Source organism: Anarhichas minor, unplaced genomic scaffold, assembly GCF_050575085.1.
Source record: "Anarhichas minor isolate MPS153535 unplaced genomic scaffold, ASM5057508v1 ptg000040l, whole genome shotgun sequence".
NCBI classification, from domain to species: domain Eukaryota; kingdom Metazoa; phylum Chordata; class Actinopteri; order Perciformes; family Anarhichadidae; genus Anarhichas; species Anarhichas minor.
In genome coordinates, this window is record NW_027466486.1 from 16,624,446 (window position 1) to 16,647,511 (window position 23,066).

At 39.6% G+C, this 23,066-nt stretch overlaps 1 protein-coding gene across 1 annotated transcript in view; it reads right to left on the reverse strand.

Annotated features, from left to right (window-relative positions):
• alk (ALK receptor tyrosine kinase) overlaps nt 1-23,066 on the reverse strand; it is a 369,109-nt gene that overhangs the window by 133,545 nt on the left and 212,498 nt on the right. The window contains exon 4 of the mRNA XM_076107773.1: nt 13,501-13,705. Coding sequence (XP_075963888.1) covers nt 13,501-13,705 — 205 coding nt within the window. The remainder of the gene's footprint in view (nt 1-13,500; nt 13,706-23,066) is intronic.

Sequence of the window (23,066 nt, forward strand, 5' to 3'; positions counted from 1 at the left end):
TAATCATGTAATGTTTTTCATATTCTCTTTCCTGTGTCAATTTGCCTGACAGGTTTCATTATGGGATGTTCTCTAATGTGCGTATAATAGCAGGGTTGGAGATGGAGAATGTGTTAGTCGATGAAAAGAATGCGGCTGCCTCCTTTCTCTGGAAGCGGGTATAAAAGGCAGCGGGAACAGTGGCAGTGGCGGCCGCCACTATAACGAATCTCATTTACATTTGAAACGGCAAAATAGCAAAGAAGGCGAGGGGGGGGGGTCAAAGGAAGACAGATAAAAAAATATAAATATATATCCCTTTAGATTACCTCTTAGCCACTGTGCCTGCATGACCAATCGCTCACGATGCACAGCCTCCCCTGCTTAGTGTTTGGCTCTATTTATTACAGGCCACGTAATTAAACACAACATTAGTGCTCACTTAAATATAATGTATCAGAATAGAACACTGATCTTTAACGATTTGAAAATGCACCATACTATTCTTCAAAGGTTCATTTAGGCATCATGGGTAATCTTTTGAATCAATCAAGAGGACGACTTAACCAAAACAATGAGGGATTCAGATTTTACATAACAGCGTATTAACACGGTGGCAGTGTGGAATCAAATGGTCATTATGAAAAGATGATTGAATAAATTACAAACAATAGCTCACGTTGGCAACATTGCGTTATGTCAACGGGCCAAAATGCAAAATCTAATTTCACAACTTCGACCATTCGGCTCAGTACGTGTTAAATCTAGCACAAACAATCCACTTCATTTACAAGTTACAGAACAATAAAGGCGTTTGAGTTATGCTTTTAGTTGGAAAACAAATCTGTGGAGCCTTGGGTCAGAGTGGCAGCAATGTCTGCCACCATACCACATGGCACAAAAATCGCCTTGGTCTTTTCTCCAAATAATCTCCAGCAAATGCAACCCTCCATGGCAGCACTCCCGGATCATGAGCTACAAGGATGCCACCAGGCCCGGTTCTGTGGCGAGCACGGTCTGAGTTCTGGGGGGATCGGCTCCGGAGAGCACCGAGCATCGGAGTGGACGAGCTGCAAAGGCTGCCGGGGATGAATGCACTGCTTTGCCAACGAGAGGGCCTCGAGGTGACCCATCTCGGTTGAGCTTCACTCATCGGAACATGGCTGTGAGAGGCTGTCTGCGGGTTGGATGTGCTCCTGCTCTAAGAAGAGTTTTAAGTGAGAGACAAATTATAAAGTGGCACTTGGATGGCTGGATAAAAAAGGGACGTTCCCGTCGTAATCCATGATTACATACAGCAGCGTTTAACCTAACCAAGTGCACGTCAAGATATACATTTTTATTTATTTATTTGTTATAAAGCTGGAAGTGGAACTTAGAATAAAAACCCAACAGTGTGAGAGGAACAACTGCTTCACTTGGAAAACAAGTTATTATTTAAGTGGTTGATATAGACTCTGAATTGTAAGTCGCTTTGGATAAAAGCGTCTGCTAAATGACTGTAATGTAATGTAATGTAATATCACCTCAAAAGCCTATTTATCCAACAAACTGAAATGAAATGCCCCCTCTGCATCATTAAGGTTTACATTAACAGATGCGACCTGGGTCGACTTCACAGAACAGCTGTTTAATGACTTTATGTTGTTTTACAAAAGCACCAAAAGGCAATTTTGGATTTAAAGGACAAACCTTTCTAATTGAACAATCAAACAACAACACTCTCCTGGTTTGCATAATATATCACCATACAGTGATGTATTTAATCACATCATAACAAACAGGCCTTGGACATGCGACTCGTATTAAAAAGCATATTTCCTCATTCTACCCAGCCTCATACACAGTGTGTATTGATTTCTTTATTCTAATTTACAAGCAGAGTAATGCAGCAGTTGGCAATTATTCAACTTGCTAAGTGCATCTACTGCGCATACACATATATACGCTGTCAGTGATGAGGCCGCGTTTTATTTACATTTATGGGACTGTAGAATTGAATAATTAGGTTAGAGGCCAGAATAATCCTCTTTACCTACAGGGATTGCAGCTGGTTCAGTTGGAAGACAAATGTGGCGGCGCTTTTGTCTCCAGTCAGCTGTCTCCATTGTGTGGGACAACTTTCATCATGACCGAGACAAGTTACAATAAAGAATTGTCCGTGCACACCCAGACTGTATCGACCGTAAAGCATTATTTTGGTTCACGTATTTATACTTTTTAAACAAAGAAGAGATTTCATACTGCATAGTGTAACATCCAGTAAAGCATGTTAACTTTATGTCTTCTTTACGCTTTAATGGCGCTCCGGTAATTCTTTCCCCTCCTACACCACGGCTGTGATACTTTAATGTGCAGGCTTCTGCGGGAGAGAATGTGCTGCGCGGCTTATATTATATTATATATCACTTGCTGTAATGTTCCTAGTGTATGTCAAACTGTAGCATTAAAACTTTCCACCTTTGAAGCTTCCTTCCCCCGCATTACACAACCTGCGGCTGAGCTTTTAGATGATGGTGCTCTAATGCCGCGCTTTAAATGACATAAAAAAACGCTTCCCGCAGTAACGCATCGCTGCTCTTTGTCACACCGAGTGGTTCTGATGCCGACACTCAAGCGTCACATTAATGCACCTTGCAATCGTGGCCATTTGGTGCGTATGTTGCTAATGTAAAGTAAAGGAACGTACGGCACACTGTGAGTTCTCCTGCACATGTGTATGTGAGTGCGATGGACGGGGTGTGAGGGAATATTATAAGGGATCTGCGATGAGATACAGGGGTGTAATGCGTCACCTCGCTCACTGCCCCTATAGTTTACCATGGCCACATGCAGTCACGTTACCCCATATGAGACATATCACACGTGCATGTGCAGACACTTCATGTATTTGTTCATGTAGAGATATACACAGACAGACAACACACACATCTTTCAGCCCTCCCCCCTTCCGCTCGTCCCGTCTCTCCTTCACTGCTGACGGAGACACTTGGGATGCTGACATTTGCCGAGAGCGCTGACACTGTTTGATGAGTCAAGTCCTTTGCTGCCTGTCTTCAGAGGTCCTAAATATGCTTCCCTCAGGTATAGTAGTTATATACTGTATGAAGAAATCTGAGACAGATGGGGGGTGGGGGTAAAAAGTGAACCATGGAATTATTTTTATGCATAGTGGTGAGAAGACTATGACTGCGTCTGGTATAGGTATATCAAAAACAGTTATACAATCATGGGAGGGAGGTAATATTCCAAGAACAACTTATTTTTTTCTTGTAAACTGAATTTACGAGAACAAAATCATACATTTACAAGCAAAAAAATATTTTTACAAATCCGTGGTCACGCCAGTTAACGCCAATTTAGTTGCGCCCAAAATAGTGTTATTATGAACAGTCTTCCATGTTCTGTCTGTGTTCCTTAAATAAATACGAATGTAATTAATATATCTTGCATATTTTGAAATTCAAAGAAAAGAAGCGTTGCAGTGCTGAGTGACAAATAAATACCATAACAATAAGTTCATCAAAGCAGATCCTGAAGGAGGATACATAACAATCAGTGGTTCCATTGGGGCAGTTAAGTGTTAAATAGCTATAGTATACAGTCCAAATGATGACATCGCTGCATGTTCTCATCATTTCTTTTCACAACTAAAGATCTTCTCAGATGCAACCGTTATTATTATTGTCGGTGACTTCAATACTAATTATACAAAACTGTACCATTCAAACATCACTACATTCCACAGACTGTGGTAACCATCTGAAACAGTTGAACACTATACGACTGACATTGGTCTTGGTGATATTTGGTGAGTAAAAAACTCAACTATACCTACTACTCACCCTATCAGAACTCTTTCTCCCGGATAGATTACTTCCTCACAATCAACTTGATCATATCAGACTAACACGTAGAAATGCATCACATTATTATTTAGAGTATTCGTTCCAGTAAAGTTTACCTTTATTAATGAAACCACCCTTAAAGCATGCACAAGATGCAGTTTCAAGACATCATTGCGTGTAGATTCTTACTTGAATAGAGAGTGGATATCTTTCTTTGAACTAAGTGACTCTCCAACAACCTCACCGAGTCTATAGTTTTTGAAAGAGCCAAGGCAGGGATGAGAGGATGATCTCATACTCCAACAAAGAACAGGAAGAGCAACAACTGGACAAACTGAGTGGTGTAGCTCCACATCAATCTGAGGATGTACAAATAAAGAACTATCCGAAACAAATCTTAATAACATCATAAATAAGAAGACCGAGTGTGTCATATAAAAGCTAAAACGTAACTACTTTAAACACAGTAACAAATTAGAAAAATATCTAACAATTCAGCTCTATTAACTCTATTAACTATTACACAAGCTGTTGAATACTCAGAAGCGAATACTATTTACACCCTAAATGATATATAAACAATATTTCAAACTTCCTTTAGCAACTTCTACATTTGCATGTGTAATCTAACAACAATAACCACATTCTTTGATAATATAGGTCTTCCCAAGTTACCAGAATCTCAAACACCTTGGACAGATCCATTATGCAAAATGACAGTGAGAAAGCACTTGGATCAGATGGTTTCCCCTCTGAACTTTACAAGCTCTTTGGGACCACAATATCGCCACAATTCATTAAGATAATGAAATTTACAAATCCTCCAACATCCCTCCAGATATGAATTGCACTCACCTCAGCTGTTCTCAAAGCTAACAAGGATCCCACTCCCTGCTCAAGCCACCGCCTCTTACCACTCGTCAACCGAGGTATCAAAATGATGAGTGAAGTACTGTATCAGATTGGAGAAAGTCATCCATGTATTAATTCACTCGGACCAAAATGGTCTCATCAAAGGTAGACAATCCTCAAAAAACATCAGCATCACTGGCTGCAGTGTTTAAACTAATGGAGGAAGGCTACGAGACCAAAATTACCTTTCAACATCCCAACTGGTAACATTCAATATCTGGGCATTGATATTTCCTCCAATCTTCCAGAGCTGTTCCACCTTAACTTTACCCCCATCCGTAAATCCACCGAAGATCCCTTAAACCGCTGGACTCACATACCCTTCTCCCTAGACCAGGGGTCGGCAACCTTTTCTATCCAAAGAGACATTTTGCTCTATTTTCCACCAAATCAAATTTGTCTGCAGCCCGCAAAAGCTATTTGATATCACAGCTTATAAAGTTTTATAGATAGTTAGATTATATATACAAAAACTATAGTTTGTTGTGTTTATGAAAATATGGAACAAGAATAAAGACAACTATTGACATTTTATTGCTATTTTACCTATTTGAACAATATCAAACTCTTATGAAGAGGAGAGTTTGCTGCAGCAGTTGAGGAATCGCTCTTTTTCGCTCATCTCCAGCGTGACACTTTTCAGCAAATGCTGCCTGCTTGTTCTGGAAGTGTGTTTGCTAATTTCTCGCCACATTTCGAGCATACAGGTAAGCCAGCATCGTTGGCAGTGAAAGCAGATGAATACGTCCACGAAGAATTAAACTCTATTTTCCTCCGTGACTTTTCTTCTTTTTTTTTCGGCCACACTACGCCGGAGTTTTCAAAGCACCGAAAACTCCGGAGTTTGAAAACTCCGGAGTTGCCTCTTCATGTGGACGCTCATAAACTCATAAGTTTAGAAACGATGACATAGACACCCATGTTCGGTACTTGATTGGTTCTTAGCAGTCACGGCGTGTCCTTCCCTGATTCGTCACACTCCTATCACGTGACCGTTTCCTGGAAGATCACAAACAACAATAGTCTTGATTATCGATCGACTACTACTATCGATTAATTCAACATGGACAACTGATTACAAGTGTTACTGACCTTGTTGTCTTTACTAGCAGCTGTTGTTCAGTTGAAGTCTGCATTTCTGAGGAGGAAGCAGCTGTTATTGGAGCGATTAGTGAGCGGCGTGTCCAGCGGCGTTATCAGACCTACGGAGCGACCGTCTGAAGTTACGGGGTACATTCCAAATCTCTTATTTGTCATTTCCTCGCTCCTCGAACCTCGCTTGAACCGGAAGTTGTTCTGCGCCGCCATATTGACGGCCGTCCCAAAGCTCTTATTTAGCTCGGAGGAGCGGGGAGCGAGGACGCATGAGAACAGACTTCCAGGAAGTCTTTTAACGGCCGACACGCCCCCTCATTTTTCATCAGTTATGTGATTGGATGCTGCAGCTGATCAGACTTCTAAATATCACTGGAGTTTCATACCAGAGTGAAGACAGATCACAGATTAAACTAGTTTATATTTGATTAGGTTTCTGATTCACCATCTGGTTTAAATATCTGTTCATTGTAGACTGAACAACAAAAGGACCACAAACAACTTTCTTCATTTATTAGAAAGATTTGTGTTTTCATGATCTGATGTTTCCATCAATAACTTTTATTATGGATACAATTTAAGTCAGAGAGAGCTGGAGAGACGAAACACTTTTTACATCATTTATCATCATTTCATTCAGTCACGTGAGGCTGATTAATCCTGAGTGTCGGGTTTGATGAATTTTATCATTTAAGTTTAACCTGAAACATGGAGCCTAATAAATTAATTCCAGTATTTAAGAGAAACCATAATCATATTCTGGGTTAATTAATAATGACGTCACAATCAGAATTTCAAAACGTACAGACGCGAATAATTCATAAATAAGACAAACGCATTCTGATGGTAGAAATCAATCCTGCGCTTATAAACAGAACACAACACAGTTTGTTAAAGAGGTAACAGACTACAGAGAGAAAACACCTCTACAGTGATGATTACTGTGTGTCTTTATTAGTTATTAGTATAATTAGTTACTATTATTAAGTAGAGTGATGATTACTGTGTGTCTTTATTAGCTATTAGTATTATTAGTTACTATTATTAAGTAGAGTGATGATTACTGTGTGTCTTTATTAGCTATTAGTATTATTAGTTACTATTATTAAGTACAGTGATGATTACTGTGAGTCTTTATTAGCTATTAGTATTATTAGTTACTATTATTAAGTAGAGTGATGATTACTGTGTGTCTTTATTAGCTATTAGTATTATTAGTTACTATTATTAAGTAGAGTGATGATTACTGTGTGTCTTTATTAGCTATTAGTATTATTAGTTACTATTATTAAGTAGAGTGATGATTACTGTGTGTCTTTATTAGCTATTAGTATAATTAGTTACTATTATTAAGTAGAGTGATGATTACTGTGAGTCTTTATTAGCTATTAGTATAATTAGTTACTATTATTAAGTAGAGTGATGATTACTGTGTGTCTTTATTAGTTATTAGTATTATTAGTTACTATTATTAAGTACAGTGATGATTACTGTGTGTCTTTATTAGCTATTAGTATTATTAGTTACTATTATTAAGTAGAGTGATGATTACTGTGTGTCTTTATTAGCTATTAGTATTATTAGTTACTATTATTAAGTAGAGTGATGATTACTGTGTGTCTTTATTAGTTATTAGTATTATTAGTTACTATTATTAAGTACAGTGATGATTACTGTGTGTCTTTATTAGCTATTAGTATTATTAGTTACTATTATTAAGTAGAGTGATGATTACTGTGTGTCTTTATTAGCTATTAGTATTATTAGTTACTATTATTAAGTAGAGTGATGATTACTGTGTGTCTTTATTAGTTATTAGTATTATTAGTTACTATTATTAAGTACAGTGATGATTACTGTGTGTCTTTATTAGCTATTAGTATTATTAGTTACTATTATTAAGTAGAGTGATGATTACTGTGTGTCTTTATTAGCTATTAGTATTATTAGTTACTATTATTAAGTAGAGTGATGATTACTGTGTGTCTTTATTAGCTATTAGTTACTATTATTAAGTACAGTGATGATTACTGTGTGTCTTTATTAGCTATTAGTATTATTAGTTACTATTATTAAGTAGAGTGATGATTACTGTGTGTCTTTATTAGTTATTAGTATTATTAGTTACTATTATTAAGTAGAGTGATGATTACTGTGTGTCTTTATTAGTTATTAGTATTATTAGTTACTATTATTAAGTACAGTGATGATTACTGTGTGTCTTTATTAGCTATTAGTATTATTAGTTACTATTATTAAGTACAGTGATGATTACTGTGTGTCTTTATTAGTTATTAGTATTATTAGTTACTATTATTAAGTACAGTGATGATTACTGTGTGTCTTTATTAGTTATTAGTATTATTAGTTACTATTATTAAGTACAGTGATGATTACTGTGAGTCTTTATTAGTTATTAGTATTATTAGTTACTATTATTAAGTACAGTGATGATTACTGTGTGTCTTTATTAGTTATTAGTATTATTAGTTACTATTATTAAGTACAGTGATGATTACTGTGTGTCTTTATTAGCTATTAGTATTATTAGTTACTATTATTAAGTACAGTGATGATTACTGTGTGTCTTTATTAGTTATTAGTATTATTAGTTACTATTATTAAGTAGAGTGATGATTACTGTGTGTCTTTATTAGTTATTAGTATTATTAGTTACTATTATTAAGTACAGTGATGATTACTGTGTCTTTATTAGCTATTAGTATTATTAGTTACTATTATTAAGTACAGTGATGATTACTGTGTCTTTATTAGCTATTAGTATTATTAGTTACTATTATTAAGTAGAGTGATGATTACTGTGTGTCTTTATTAGTTATTAGTATTATTAGTTACTATTATTAAGTACAGTGATGATTACTGTGTCTTTATTAGCTATTAGTATTATTAGTTACTATTATTAAGTACAGTGATGATTACTGTGTCTTTATTAGCTATTAGTATTATTAGTTACTATTATTAAGTAGAGTGATGATTACTGTGTGTCTTTATTAGCTATTAGTATTATTAGTTACTATTATTAAGTACAGTGATGATTACTGTGTGTCTTTATTAGTTATTAGTATTATTAGTTACTATTATTAAGTACAGTGATGATTACTGTGTGTCTTTATTAGCTATTAGTATTATTAGTTACTATTATTAAGTACAGTGATGATTACTGTGTGTCTTTATTAGTTATTAGTATTATTAGTTACTATTATTAAGTACAGTGATGATTACTGTGTGTCTTTATTAGCTATTAGTATTATTAGTTACTATTATTAAGTACAGTGATGATTACTGTGTGTCTTTATTAGTTATTAGTATTATTAGTTACTATTATTAAGTACAGTGATGATTACTGTGTGTCTTTATTAGTTATTAGTATTATTAGTTACTATTATTAAGTACAGTGATCATGTGTACAGACACAAACTTATCAAAAGTCTCTCCAGCTGTTAAAGCCGACTAACAGCTGATCCAGCTGTGATCATCAGCACCGTCATCAGAAACAGACGTCGCTTTACGTGATGCTTCAGAGGAAAGGACGTCTCATGTATCCTAAAACATATTTCCTTGTTTCCTCTCTCCTCGCATGGTTTCCTTGCGTCTCTCCATGCATCCTTGGTGGGAGGGACTAAGACGCAAGGAAAGGACACAAGTGAGGGAAACGGGGATGCAATTAAGAGACTTGGGATGTACCCATAGTTAGCGGCTTTGAGCAACCAATCTACTTCCTGTTTACGTCGGCACCCACCCGCATGCCCAGTGTACGTAGTCACGTGATATTCGTTTTGAGGCGTGTCAGTCTGGACGGAGATCATCTCGAAAACGATGCTGAAACGCCGTGTGAACGGAGATTGTTTTAGTTTTAAAACAAAAACGTTTAGTCTGGATGTTGCCTCAGGGAGCCGCAACAGAGGGGCTGAAGAGCCGAATGCGGCTCCGGAGCCGCGGGTTGCCGACTCCTGCCCTAGCAGGACGCATTGCAATCTAAATGTCAATTTTAGCCAGAATCAACTATCTATTCTCAATGATCACTGTCCAACCAATACCCAGCTGTTTCATCAAAGGTCTAATTCTACTGGAAAAACAAACAACTGAGAATTAAATTTACAACACTGCAGAAGTTTATATGCCCCCACATTTCCTTCAATATTACCTCTCTAATCAGTTACAGTACATCATGAAATAGATTCACTCAAACGCTCACCAAGACACATGGTTTGACATTGAACAATCAGAATGCAATGAACTCTCCATTGAGAGATTTATGATTTTTCTAAGCAATAATACAAAAACAGCACAAGAGCTCCTCCTCCCTCCTCCTCAAAGGAATTACTCACGTAGAACACCTGTTTGAAGGCATCATCATAAAGCAACATAAATTAACCCAGACATTTGATTTCACTCAAGAACAGTTTCTAGAATGTCCATAACTCAAAAACGCATAAATTGATATCACACATAATAACTTGCAACCTCCGATGGTAAAAGCTCTATTCACAATATCAGCATTCTTGAAACAAATGGCAAAATTATACGGAGTTATCTCAATAACCAAAGACTCCATCACAACCACCCCCACAACAGATGGTGAAACCCTCAAGAAACAGATTTGCAATAACGTCTTCGCGAACCCCAGATTACAGCTCATTCAATACAAGATTGATTTAGGTCTGTTTGAATGTTAGTTTTTGCCATTTTTTGTTAGGTTTGATTGTTTTTCTTTTTTTGAGTGGCTACACCTTGTTTATAAATGCACACATTTAATAAAAATAATTAGACAAAAACAATAGAGTAGATGCATTTGCCATTGAGAATCGACTCCGAGCATGTACAATTCCTTTAGATGTGTCGCAACATTATCCCAAGGAAGCGCTCCTCCTCGGTGGCTGACAGCTGTCGTTGAGCTAGAGTTAAAAAGCTTGTTTCAGAGTTAATCAGATTCTTCTTGATTGAGAATTTGGTAAAGAAACAAACAAAAGGTTGTTTAAATTGTAGGAGCAACAGTATTTACTGGATTAATTGATTTTTTCCATTAATAACGCAGCGTGAAGAGGAAGAATAAACAGTGATAATGATTCTGCAAGATTGTGTGGGCAGATTCCAAATAGTGCCTCGTTTAATGTCAAACTACGTGACAATGATTTGTTGTTTAGTTGGACATGGCTGCTATCTCTGCTTCTTCCTGTGAGCCATTTTAATTCAAAGTAAAAAATTAGAAAAGCCTCATAAGTTTGAATCTACCCTCGAGTAAAGGGGGCCTTGTTAAATGGCCACTGCTTACAGGATGTTTTGTTTCCCTCCTGGCTAACCCTGTGCTGATGCCCCGACTACAGAATTGAACGTGAAACATGTCAAAACACAGGATAAAAATTCAAAGGGCGAGGGTTGGCAATTAGCGAGCTGACTGATGTCGGCGGATAGGTCTCCTTGCTTTTGTTATTGCCCCCCCCCCCCACACTTCTTATGACATGAGCGTCAAGAGTAAAGAAATGTGGGGAGTTTGGCTGAGCGAGTCTCCAAACGCCAGAGATGGCGTGGGTGGATGGCAGCCTCAGACTAGAAATGAGAGCGCACACGCGCACGGTCTAATCGGTCACGCATGTAATGAGTGCGTCTCTGCTATACGCTCCCTTAAGACGACTCGCCATTCGCATGAACACATGCACGCACGTTGGCGCGCATTCACTCCCACACACAGACCGCAACAGAGAGAGGCAAGATTAAATTGTGACACTCGTATGATTCCGATGCCCTTAAGAGAAGGCACACACAAGCAGCATCGAACATGTTGAGAGTTGCTCTTTGCATTCGGACTTCCTACACGCTAACATGTAACATGCCCGTGTATACGACCACACACATCAGGTGTTTACAGGAGAAACGTTTGAGCTAAGTATTGTCCTGGCCTCCGTCCCCATGTGGCTCTCAGTGAGAGAGACAGATCCCCCGATGAAAAGCCACAATGAGAGGAGCTCGGACCTGTGAGGCTAATTAAGGATTAGTAGCACATGGAGCTGATTGTTACCCAGCCGTGTTTTGAACAACCTTCTTTCCCTTCTTACTCGGCCAGCTCTCTCTCTCTCTCTCTTTCTGTCTATCTCCATATGAAAAGACTTTCGATGAGGGTGCCATCATTTGATTCTGCTAACTGTTTTCTGAATCTCTGCCTCTAATGGAGCACATTGACACAGGTTTGGGGAACAGAGTATTCACGATAAAGCTCTTGGCTGGCAGCCAAATGTGCACGTATAGACCTTTCGGTGCCGACATCAGGTCTACGTCAGGTCTACGTCAGGGTGTTTGCTGGAGGCAAAACAAAGGACGGACTGGAGGCAAACATGTAGATCACCTCAGAGTAGTAGGCAAAAGTCACTTATCAAAAACGCCCCCTTGCTGTGTTGTCTGGTGCCAGAATCAAAAGAGCATGACGGAATATCAGTGAAATTGGAGTAAAGATGTTGCCAATAGTTTAGTGTAGTCTTCTTCAAACCGTTGGAGTTACGGCCAAGCTCCCAGGAAGAGCTCTGTGACCAAAATACTTTTCTCCTTGGACTTATATGAGGAAAGAGATGTCTGTTAATCAGCAGATCGTTTTATTTGAATGCTAAATGAACTTCCCCGTACGAGCCTTTACGAATCCTTGGGTCCTAAAAGTTGTAAAACGCACCAATCAGCTGAATCAAGAGTCAATTTTGTTCCTCCGTTCATGTGTATGAGCCAGAGAACAAGGTTGAACCGAGAGCTGGGAGGCGGGTCTAAGGACTTGCTGGATGCTTACTCTTTAGGCCCCATGTATGCGGAAGATTGCAGGATCAAGTAGAAGGCGAAACTATTGGGAGAGATGGGGAAAAAAACTACTAGAGAGTGATAGAGAGCTATAATAGTTTAGCCTTCTGCTAACCGTAGTCGCAGCCGGGAGCCTTTGGTTGCAGTTATCGGAAGCAACAAAATTAGCAACAGGTCCTCTCCATCTCTGACATGTTCCACCGACATTGTCAAACTCTCATTTTGGGTTGCTTTGCAGTGTAGGCAGCTGTTACCAATGCCGGAATATCCACTTTTCCTGCAGGATAGTCATTGGCATCCAAAGATTTAAACAGCTTCAGTTTGTCTTCTATTATCAACGCTTGGTTTCTCCGTCAGGTGTGAACAAAGTCTGGCCTATGAGTCAGCGTGTAGGGCTCGGTTAAAATGGTCCTGTTGGTTAATGTTTCTCAAGTTACACTAGTGTTCCTGGATAGAGAGTCACTGTACAAAAATCAGAGAAACTACCGTTTTCTTCAGCCATTATATAAAAACAAACAAAAAACAAGCCAACAAAACGTTCTAGCCAGCATTAAAGAACATGTTTCTGCCTCCACCTACGCTCTGCCAACAGAAATACGCCGCCATGTCTACTAACAGAAAAGGGGTCTATACAGGACTCCGACTCAGTGAACCAGAGCATGCTGCTTAGAACTTCAAACAAAGCTGATTCTAAGAGATCTAAGAGGTTAGTGCATCGTTATGGCTATCATGTGTGAATGGAAATGGATTCTTCTTCATGGTTGCTTATTCCATTTATTCAAATCATTCAGGTTTCTTTTTTTTCCCCCAGTGCAAGTTCAAATCCGGTCTCCTGGTGTACAATCCATGCATAAAACAACGTGCTTACCCTGTGATGCGCGGAAGCGTGTCAGTGGAGAAGAGGGCGACTGGCGGTTTGTCCCGCTCTATGAGCCATGTGGTGTATTGCCCACTTTGTTTGGGGTGGAGGAACACAGCCATGTCCAGGCTACAGGGGCCCTGCCCCCCCCACAGCCAGGGACTCAGCACCCAGGGCCCGCCAAAGGCTGAGCTGTTCACCCAGAGGAAGTGGCCTGAGGGAGAGAGAGAGAGACAAACCAAAAACTGTAGAACACAGTGACATGGTGAACCAGGAGGAGACATAGAAGGACACTGGCTTAGAGGCTTGTCGATCTTGCTAAACGCAGATCAGTAGGAGCGAGAAAAATGATGAGCAATTACAAACTCATGAACATGACGCGCTGCCACAGTACGTATGGAGTCCAGGTGAGTGATGGGCTATGATTTCAAATAGTTTGGAGGCAATGCCTGAGAGCAGGCACTTGATGAAAATTCATGAAATAAATCTGCTTTGAAAAAGAGGAGTCAATGACAAAAATGAAAAGAGTGGGTAGCGGGTGAAAAATCAAAGCACTTTTTTTTCTGGCTTTGATATGAAGTCCCATTTCACTTTCAAACCTATTGTGCTCATTCAAGCAGGAAGTCCATCAGAAGCTGAACGTTGTGTGTGTGTGTGGTGGGTGGGGGGGGGGGGGGGGGGGGGGGGGATCTCAAGTTGAAAGGAGGAAAATCCATTTTTAATATGCTCAGTTATTAAGAAAAGTAGCGTTGATGAGAGGAGGCTGAGAAACTCAAAGTCTCGGGAAGCAATCGAGGTGAGCTTGCCCTGATGCCGGTGTCAGGGTCGAGAGGTGAGGGTTAGATTAAAGAGGACTTCTCCAACTAGAAGGTACGTCAGCTGTTGCACTCAAACAGCCTGTTTTGCTATTAGCTGTAAATGCAATTTTTATGTGGGTACTTTATCAGACAGAGGAAGGACGGGAAAGGGGTGTAAAAAGTCCTGATGGTTGGCATGGTGAGCATACAATTGAATCACGGTCTCTGATTCTGTCTTGGATAACACCGATCAGTGTCAATATATACAGTATGTACTGTATAATATAACTATATGTGCACATTTGCATGTTTAAAATGAAATGTGATTAATCAGCAACATTATTCCATACGCTTCTAAATTGTTTCTGCAGGTCTAAAATGTTTTAAGGGGACATATCGTGTTCTTTTTCATGTTCAAAACACACTTATATGAGATATATATATATATATATATATATATATATATATATATTTATATTATGAGCTGTATGTTGCATAGGAACGGGAGCCAAATCTGAATGGCTTGATGATTCACGTGTTTTTGGATACAGAAAAAACAACCGCGTTGTGTTTTTTCAGTCTGTGAGTTGGTAGGCACTCCAGATACCCAAACGTATCTGCACTCAAACTGAAAATCTGAGTATTTAATCAGGTGCCTGCTTTAAATGGCTGCAAGGGTAAAAACAAGTGAATTCGACATTCAATTTGAAATAAAAGTAAACAGAACTTTGAAAGTAGGTATGAGCAATTTTCAGTCCCTCCTTTCATCTGTTCATACTTTCCCTTATCCCCTCAGGTTGCTGAAAAACTGGCGAAGTCAGAGGCCTTCAAATTGGAGTGCTCCTGTTAAGCTTCATTTGCTCTCCCTTCCACATTTGCATGCACGTTACACAAAGGGTCCAGACAATTTGGCAAGGACAGACAGAGTGCTTACAACAAGTTTGCAATGCAGACTGCATGCATTTACTACACACCCAGCAGCCATTTGACTCGGCCTCCAAGAGCTTTGGGCTTGAAGGAAGAAACCCATTAACTCCCGTTTCCCAGTCCAAATAAGATGAAGAAATACCTGCTGGGGAGCAACTATCAGCAGGGTACAAATTATAACGCCAACTGCAAAGGATAGACTGTAATTCCATGAGTACATCTGGGCCTCGGCTTCACCTGTGAATACTGCTGCCTAACGGAGCCTGATGCCCTCATTTACTGCATCACGAGGCCTGGTTCAACCGACTGTCCGTCCCAATCTGTATGGCGCAACAGGATCATTGAGGGGGGGGGGGGGGGGGGTGTTACACAGTACAGACGGAGATAATTTTAAAGCCAGCTTTGCATAAAAAAAAAAAAAAGGAATGAAAATGAATTCTGTCTTTTAGATTAGTTTCCTTTAATGTTGCCCCTACTGATGGCCTGTGGGGATCCACTGGAAGTAGGCCCATCCAATAATCGATTCTGTATCAGGACTAAAACTGTATGAAATGATATCTTTCCTTAAAGACTATTTTTAATGGAAAGTATGTCCACTAAAAATGAATACGAGGCTCTCTTGCTGGAAGGAATGTCAATAACCACTATTTCAGAGGAGCTTTCTTTTTTTTTTTTTTGTAACCCACACCAGCACTTGTACTCTAGCTGGCCTCTTTCACCACAGTTAATAGACTGTGTTGGAGGCAATTAAAAAAACAAACAGTGTTTATAAAATGGCACTGGCTTATTTCCCCTCCGAGGAAGAAGACAAGCCCCCAAAAAAGGAGAAAAATGTCAACGCAAAGAGATAGTCGTATTCTGTATCATTGAATCAAGCTGGCAAACACTTTTCTCGCTCTCTGTGTGGTGGCAGATTTAATCAACTGAGGCTCTTGTTGACATAGCATACCAAATCAGGCCAACTGTTGATGAGAGCAGAATTCCCAGAGATAGTAAAATTGCAGCTAAAGGCCTGGGAGACGGCGGGAAACAAGCCATTCAAATTGTATTCTCTGCCAAATCCTCTTATAACATTATGCATTTACCTAAGGCCAACACAAGCTTTTCGGGGTCCCAACAATTTGACTGCCTCACATTTCAATTTACAAACCATTCATTGGCGCAACATCATGACAGCTTCCACTGTAGAGGGATGGTGTAAAAGTATGTTCAGCATGGCGATAAGCAGCCTTCTTGAGGTAGTGTATTGTTGTTGGTTCTTTCTTTAAAAGGATTTTCTGACACAGTGATTTACAGTTACTGTATATACCTTCCATCGCAGATTTCTTTTGGCCACTTGGGGCAGCGGAAACAAGTTGTAAATACTGAACATCTTCACCTGTTAAGTTAATATGGTGAATAAACCTGTTGGCAAACAGTTGCTTCATTACACACCCAGCAGTTACAGAGCAACACAATTAGTTTGAAACCATGTTTGTGGTCTCCTGAGGAATGAAAGTCCAATATTCTTTCTCTTTAAGCCGGTTTTGGGTCTTTACCAACTCCTGAGGGAAATATCTGTTTTTCTAGCTGCCAAATGCTCCACTATGTTCACCAGCTAGTCTTTCTGTCTGCCTACTGTTTGGTGCTGATCAGGAGTAAAGTGGGTTTTGAGAGTTTTTTTTGTCATAAATTATGCTATGAGAGTAGTGAGTGTGGATCAGAACAGCAAAGTTGTGGGCTTGCAACCCAGTCGCCAGAAACAAATGTTGGCATTGTACATTTCTGCAATCCATGGGATACATTGAATATCGACGTTTCTGAACAAACTAGGTTTCATAAAAACGTTTCATATCAGCCTCGTATCACGCTTACCACTTGGTACATACAATACCAAGTGGTTAACGTTTGTTTATGCAACAAAACTACTTTAGTAGTGGCTTACAAAGGATGTTAAGGTTAGAAAAAAAGATCATATATTGTGTTCAAATAACACTGTAACAACGCAACGTACCAACGAAACGTACCAACGAAACGTACCAACGTATGTTACGTACCAACGCAATGTACCAACGCAACGTACCAACGTAACGTACCAACGTAGCGTAAAGGTCTCTTGAGTGACTATCCTGTGGTTGTTTGAGCAATCCACTGCAACTCCCACCCACCTGTTGCAGACTTTCTTGTTTGCTCTTTGTTAGAATCTGGGTGAAAGATAGACTTGGTAGGCCGGTAGAAATGATAAAAACAACCAACAAAGATATTTGATTACATTCAGCTTCACAGTTATATACAAATGTGTACAATAATACACATTTGTTATTATTACACAAAACTTTCATCAACAATCGCTTGATGTATAGAACGTTGCTTGCTTGTTATAATACTTCACTTGCTCTGACCAAATGCAAAAACATTGATAATTAATGTATGCGTCGTTTGCGGAAACGTACTATGCCAACATTTTTTCCACCCTCTTCCCTCAAACAAGCAGTAATGCAGACACTGCTCAAGAAATTCTTGCCTTGATCATCTGCAGTTAACATTTTAAAATCTCTAAATTACCCTTTTTGTCCAACAAAAATTAGAGAAGGTTGTTTACTTAGAGTTGATTTGATTTATGAATAATAGTGATATATGTTTGACCCATTGAAATCAGGTTTCCATTCAGGTCACAAACAACATTTTTTACTTAGCTGATACTGGCGATTGTTTAATTACATTTCTTTCTCGGTTTGCGCTCCGCAATCAACAGTGTTTATCACTCTATTCATTTGGTAGAGAGGGTCGTCCGGCAACCGCAGTGAGTCCTGTGCCGAAGTGTCCCTGAGCAAGACACTAAACCCCTAACCGCTCCCCGGGCGCTTCTCAGCAGCCCACTGCTCATAATATGCTAGGGATCGGTTAAATGCAGAGGTCAAATTTGATTATGTAAATGTAGAATGACAACTATAATAAAGTTAAAGTTTTTAAAGTTTGTACTGCCTTGAATCGTGGCATCAGGGGCACTGCTCTAGACTTGTTCAATTCTTATTTATCAAATAGAACTTTCTCAGTAATGGTTGGTGAGGCCTCCTCTTTTGTGGCTCCTCTGACCTGTGGTGTTCCCCAAGGCTCCATCCTTGGCCTCTTGTTGTTCTAAATATACTTGTTGCCACTGGGACATATCACACATAAATACAATATTCAATACCATTGTTATGCAGATGACTCGCAAATTTATGTCCCATTAGAAAACAGTGACGTTGGCCAAATTCATCAGTTATTATCTTCTGTCTGTCCAAAATAAAGTGCTGGATGTCCCAAAACCTTCTCCAGCTAAATGAAAACTAATCAGATATAATTCTCTTTTGTCCCCAGAGGTCCATCCCTATTTAGAAAAACATCTTGACTCCCTGTCCACAAATGTTAAAAGTACTTTTTAGAATTGATTTGATGAGTTTAATAACACAGTTTAAACACTTCATGCCTCGGCTCCCAGTTACATTGCTGCATTTCTGCTCCAATGCAGAGCCTTAGATCTTAAGGGAGGGCTCTGTCCCGGCTCAAAACTAAAGGTTACCAAGCTTTTGCACTCAGGGCCCCTCAGCTCTGGAAGTCCTTGACTGAGGATCTGACACTTACAGAATCAGTAACATCTTTTCAAGGATTCAAGGATTATTTATTGTCATTCTGCAACACAGGGTTACAGTTAGTGCATTTATATATTAATTATTGTTTGTTGAAGCCAAATTCAATGATAATAGACACACCAACTGATAGAATATGAAACAGTGCAAATAGACCCTGAGTCAGTTAGAAGCAAAGAGAAAATCAGTAAGACAAACCAATTTGCTCCTGGGTATTTACAAAGCCAGTGACCAGGTATTTGAAGGAGCCGCTTACTAATGGTGCAGCCAGTTTCCCCACTGATGTAAAATCAATACATGAAAAATGTGTTGATACTTGCCTTAAAAATTCATACACAAAAATTCTAGAATAGCTAGGATGTTTGCCCTCACTTTGTCAATTACCTGATATGGTAGTAGCACCGAACAATATCCCACCCATGCCACATCTTTTGCACTGCACTTGTGTATCATGTCTTATCAGTAGGGGAAGCTTGCAGGGCTTGAGATTGAATCTCAGATTAGACTGCATTTAGAATGTTTAGGGGTTAAAATAACTTTTTTGACTTTTAAATGTACCATACCAGGAGAGCCAGTAGCATGTACAGATAACAGCGACGAGGCAAGGTGTTTCTGTTTTCGGAATGAGCAGCGCCGATCTTCGGATAAGTAATGAAAGAAGTACAAGCAAATTGTGCATAATTACTGAATAATATTAAATACTGTCAAAAAAAGAAAAAATACTAATCTGATTAGCTGTAAAAAAAAAACAAGCAAATGTTTACAGAGGTGTTACCCACTGTGAATGCATCTCATAAAGCAGAGCAACCATGACATGGAACAGTGCATACAGAGCATATTAAACATCTGGAGAACACAATTGATCTCTGATTCAGATGAGTGATTTCACATGCTTCTATTGTTCAAACATATGGAATGCTTTATTGCAAGAATTGATTGTGATACAGAGGTGGGAAACGGTGTCTCCACCACCTTCGTGACTAGTATGCGGATATACAAAGTGAGTGGGATCAAAATGAGGGATTTTGATTTAAAATTGCATGTGCATATGGATATGGCCTCATTGTCCATTTGGACATGATACAACCCCCATGTGAAGATAGATAATTAGCCTTCATTTACACCCTTTCTTCAGAGAAAAGTTTGACGTTTTTTAAAATTCTTTCCCACTGAAAAAGAAACAAGGATTGAGTGATTGTAAAGGAAATCATCAGGGAATAGACTATACGGCCACAATTCTAATGTGGTTGATTGAACGTGTGTTAAGACTTCAGACACATTTAATAGTTCAGCGCTGCATAACTAGAAAACAGAGGAAAGCCTTGGTAACCACTGGAGACATAAATATTATTGTTTCGCTCTTCTGTCTCAAGGACAAGTCCCATTGGACGCTGATTTGTTCCGAGGTTGTATTCTTTTATAATTCTCCATGTAGCATTACAAAGTGAACTAACAATGGCTCGCAATTACACGCAGGCTTGAATGTAAGCCGGGGAATGTCCATAAGACGGGGCTTCTTTGTTTTCCATAAATGTTGTTTATCTCTATGTTTCTCACATATAGCAGTGCAGACAAGACTCGGAGGACTAGAGCTCTCAGCTCCCTTTAACCTGTGCAGCAGCAGCATAATGCGCTCTCAAGTGGGGGTGCATCCAGCTTTGGATGACGCAATGGGGTATTGAGTTCAAATTCAGAAGCTCCGGAGCAACAGAATGTCTTTAACTTGCGTTATGATTCAGTGCCATATAGTAGCAGCTTAGATGGTTTATTTTCTGTGCCCTCAGTTCTGATTTAAGTGGGTGTTTGCTCAAAGGATTTGTGTTTCTTTTGAGGTGGCGCTTCAGATTGCTTTTAATAATGGCCTCGATCTCGGAACATATGAGAAATACTTGCTTTGAACTCATTGTGGGAAGAATTAAATTGTCCGTCCAATGTTGATTAAAAGCTCTGTTTTCATTGTTTACTTTTTGTCTCTTTTTAGGGCACGCCATGTGTGCAATGCTCATTAGAGGGCAGGGATTTAATTGGCTGAGCAGGACCACGTGCAAGGATTTACAACACATGCAATTGGTCTGTGAGTTTGCTGGGCCTCAAAACCAGTTCTGTATCCATCAATATGATGCACTTTCAGAGCAAAATGAAGACGCTGGATATAAGAAGAACTTATGTACAAATGAACCATAAACACATTGGTTGTATATGAATGGTGACACAAATCTTGGATAGCAAGACATCGTCAGTGATTCAAAATAGGTCGGCTGGGTTGCCGACATTGAAGTCGACCCGTGACGTACTGATGACGTACAGCGTTCGTTGACAGTCGTGCCAGGAACCCAATTCTCCAGGCAGAAAGAGGGCGCAGCAAGAAACCAAGACCATGGCCACTGGAAGCAGCAAGGGGTGCTATGAAGTTCACGGCCAGAGCCGCGAGTCACCTTCACTCCGGGTTTAACAAGCCGATCTAGAGCGAGTCCCGGAAATGTGCCCATCAATGGCCAGCCAGCGCCTGGGAAAGGTCCACCAAGGGGATTTTCTTACGCTGAGCGCTTATCCCTGACGACTGGGGGCCTACTTAGACTATTGTGAGCCTATCTAGACTGTCGTGGGTTGAATCAGACTGTGGTGGGTCGGATTAGACTGTGGTGGTCCTACCTAGACTGTGGTGGGTCAGATCAGACTGTGGTGGGTCGGATTAGACTGTGGTGGTCCTACCTAGACTGTGGTGGGTCAGATCAGACTGTGGTGGGTCGAATTAGACTGTGGTGGTCCTACCTAGACTGTGGTAGGTCCAACATGTTAGACTCAAAAGGTTTAGAGATTATGGGCAACATTTTTAATACCGTAATTCAGACCTGGTTTTACCATGATAACACCTGGAAGTGCGGGATAAAAAGTCTCGTTGCCCCCCATATTTCGGTGCAATTGAGCCTGTGTAATCAGTTGTAACACAGCATTTTCCATGCACCATATTTCTGTTTACTCTTTAATGTTCACCTATTCAAACTGTGGCGTTGATCATATTGATTTGATAAAAAAATGTAATTTATGTTGGAATCTCTACAGCCTTCCAACATGATTACTAAAGCTGTAACAAAGTTTGAATGGCTGCAGTGTTTGTTTGTAGTGCAGTAGTCCCAGGAATTCTGCCAATCATGTTAATTCTAGTCATTTCTGCTGGTGAGTGTTTCCTTTTCTTAGGAACATCTGGACCACCGGTTTGATTGATTGACTTTTTTGTTGTTATTGTTGTTGTCAGTGACTGAACAGCTGGAGATCGGATGTTGTTGTGGCCTTGCTGAGCTCTGACAAAAAGATCTTGATGTCGGCAGCAACATTACCGCAGAGCAGGAGAGTGGAGGACACCGAGCGAGCACCAAAGTTCGGCAGGGTGCTGAGCATGACTCAGCTGCAAGCGAATAATGAGGGCCCTACAGTCAACACTACTATACAATTACTGTTCATTTCAGTATTGCAGCAAACGATGAAATCAGAATTCCTTGGCAGAAATTCAACAATGACCCAATTGACTTTGTGTAGTCGTACTGTAGTTACCACTTTATTGCAAGAAAGCAAAGAAAATGTTTTGCGATAAATTACAAAAAAGTGTTGGTGGTGACTCAAAAGCACCAGCATAGCAAAAAGAGGACCACTTATCGTACTGATAATGGTGTAAGAGACTAAAACGTGACGTGTGTATGGTTTGTTGTTTGGTCATGTCTTTGTTCCACTTTGAGGCACCAGTTGTACTTAGTGTATTTAATATTTAATGAGCTGTTTGGACGGCATTGTTTGCAGTACGTTCCCCTCTGTGATCCCATTATTAACGACCAAGAAGTCAGTATTTGGTTTAATGACACTAATGAACTAGACTTCACAATAAAACGGCGATGTAAAGCTCCACCACTTCACATGTCAGACAGGCCACAGTCCTCTGCTAATTACCCTGGTTATTATCAACCAAATATTCAAGCTGCCCCTTCTATGTTCTCCTCGTGCCATGAGTCACTTTCATGAGCCATTGTTTCTTCCACGCTTGTCGACCAAATATATAAAGGCAATAAGATCTACATCATTTCCTTTTAGTTTTTTGAAACAATGTTCATCGAAGAGTACATTTAGCAGAATGAGGATATCATTTCAAGGCAAGAAACAAACGAGGTCAAGCAGGTGAGAGATACTGTAACTGACATGAATTGGAACTCCTCTTCAGAATTCACAGGTGTCTGAAAGTGATTGGATTTTG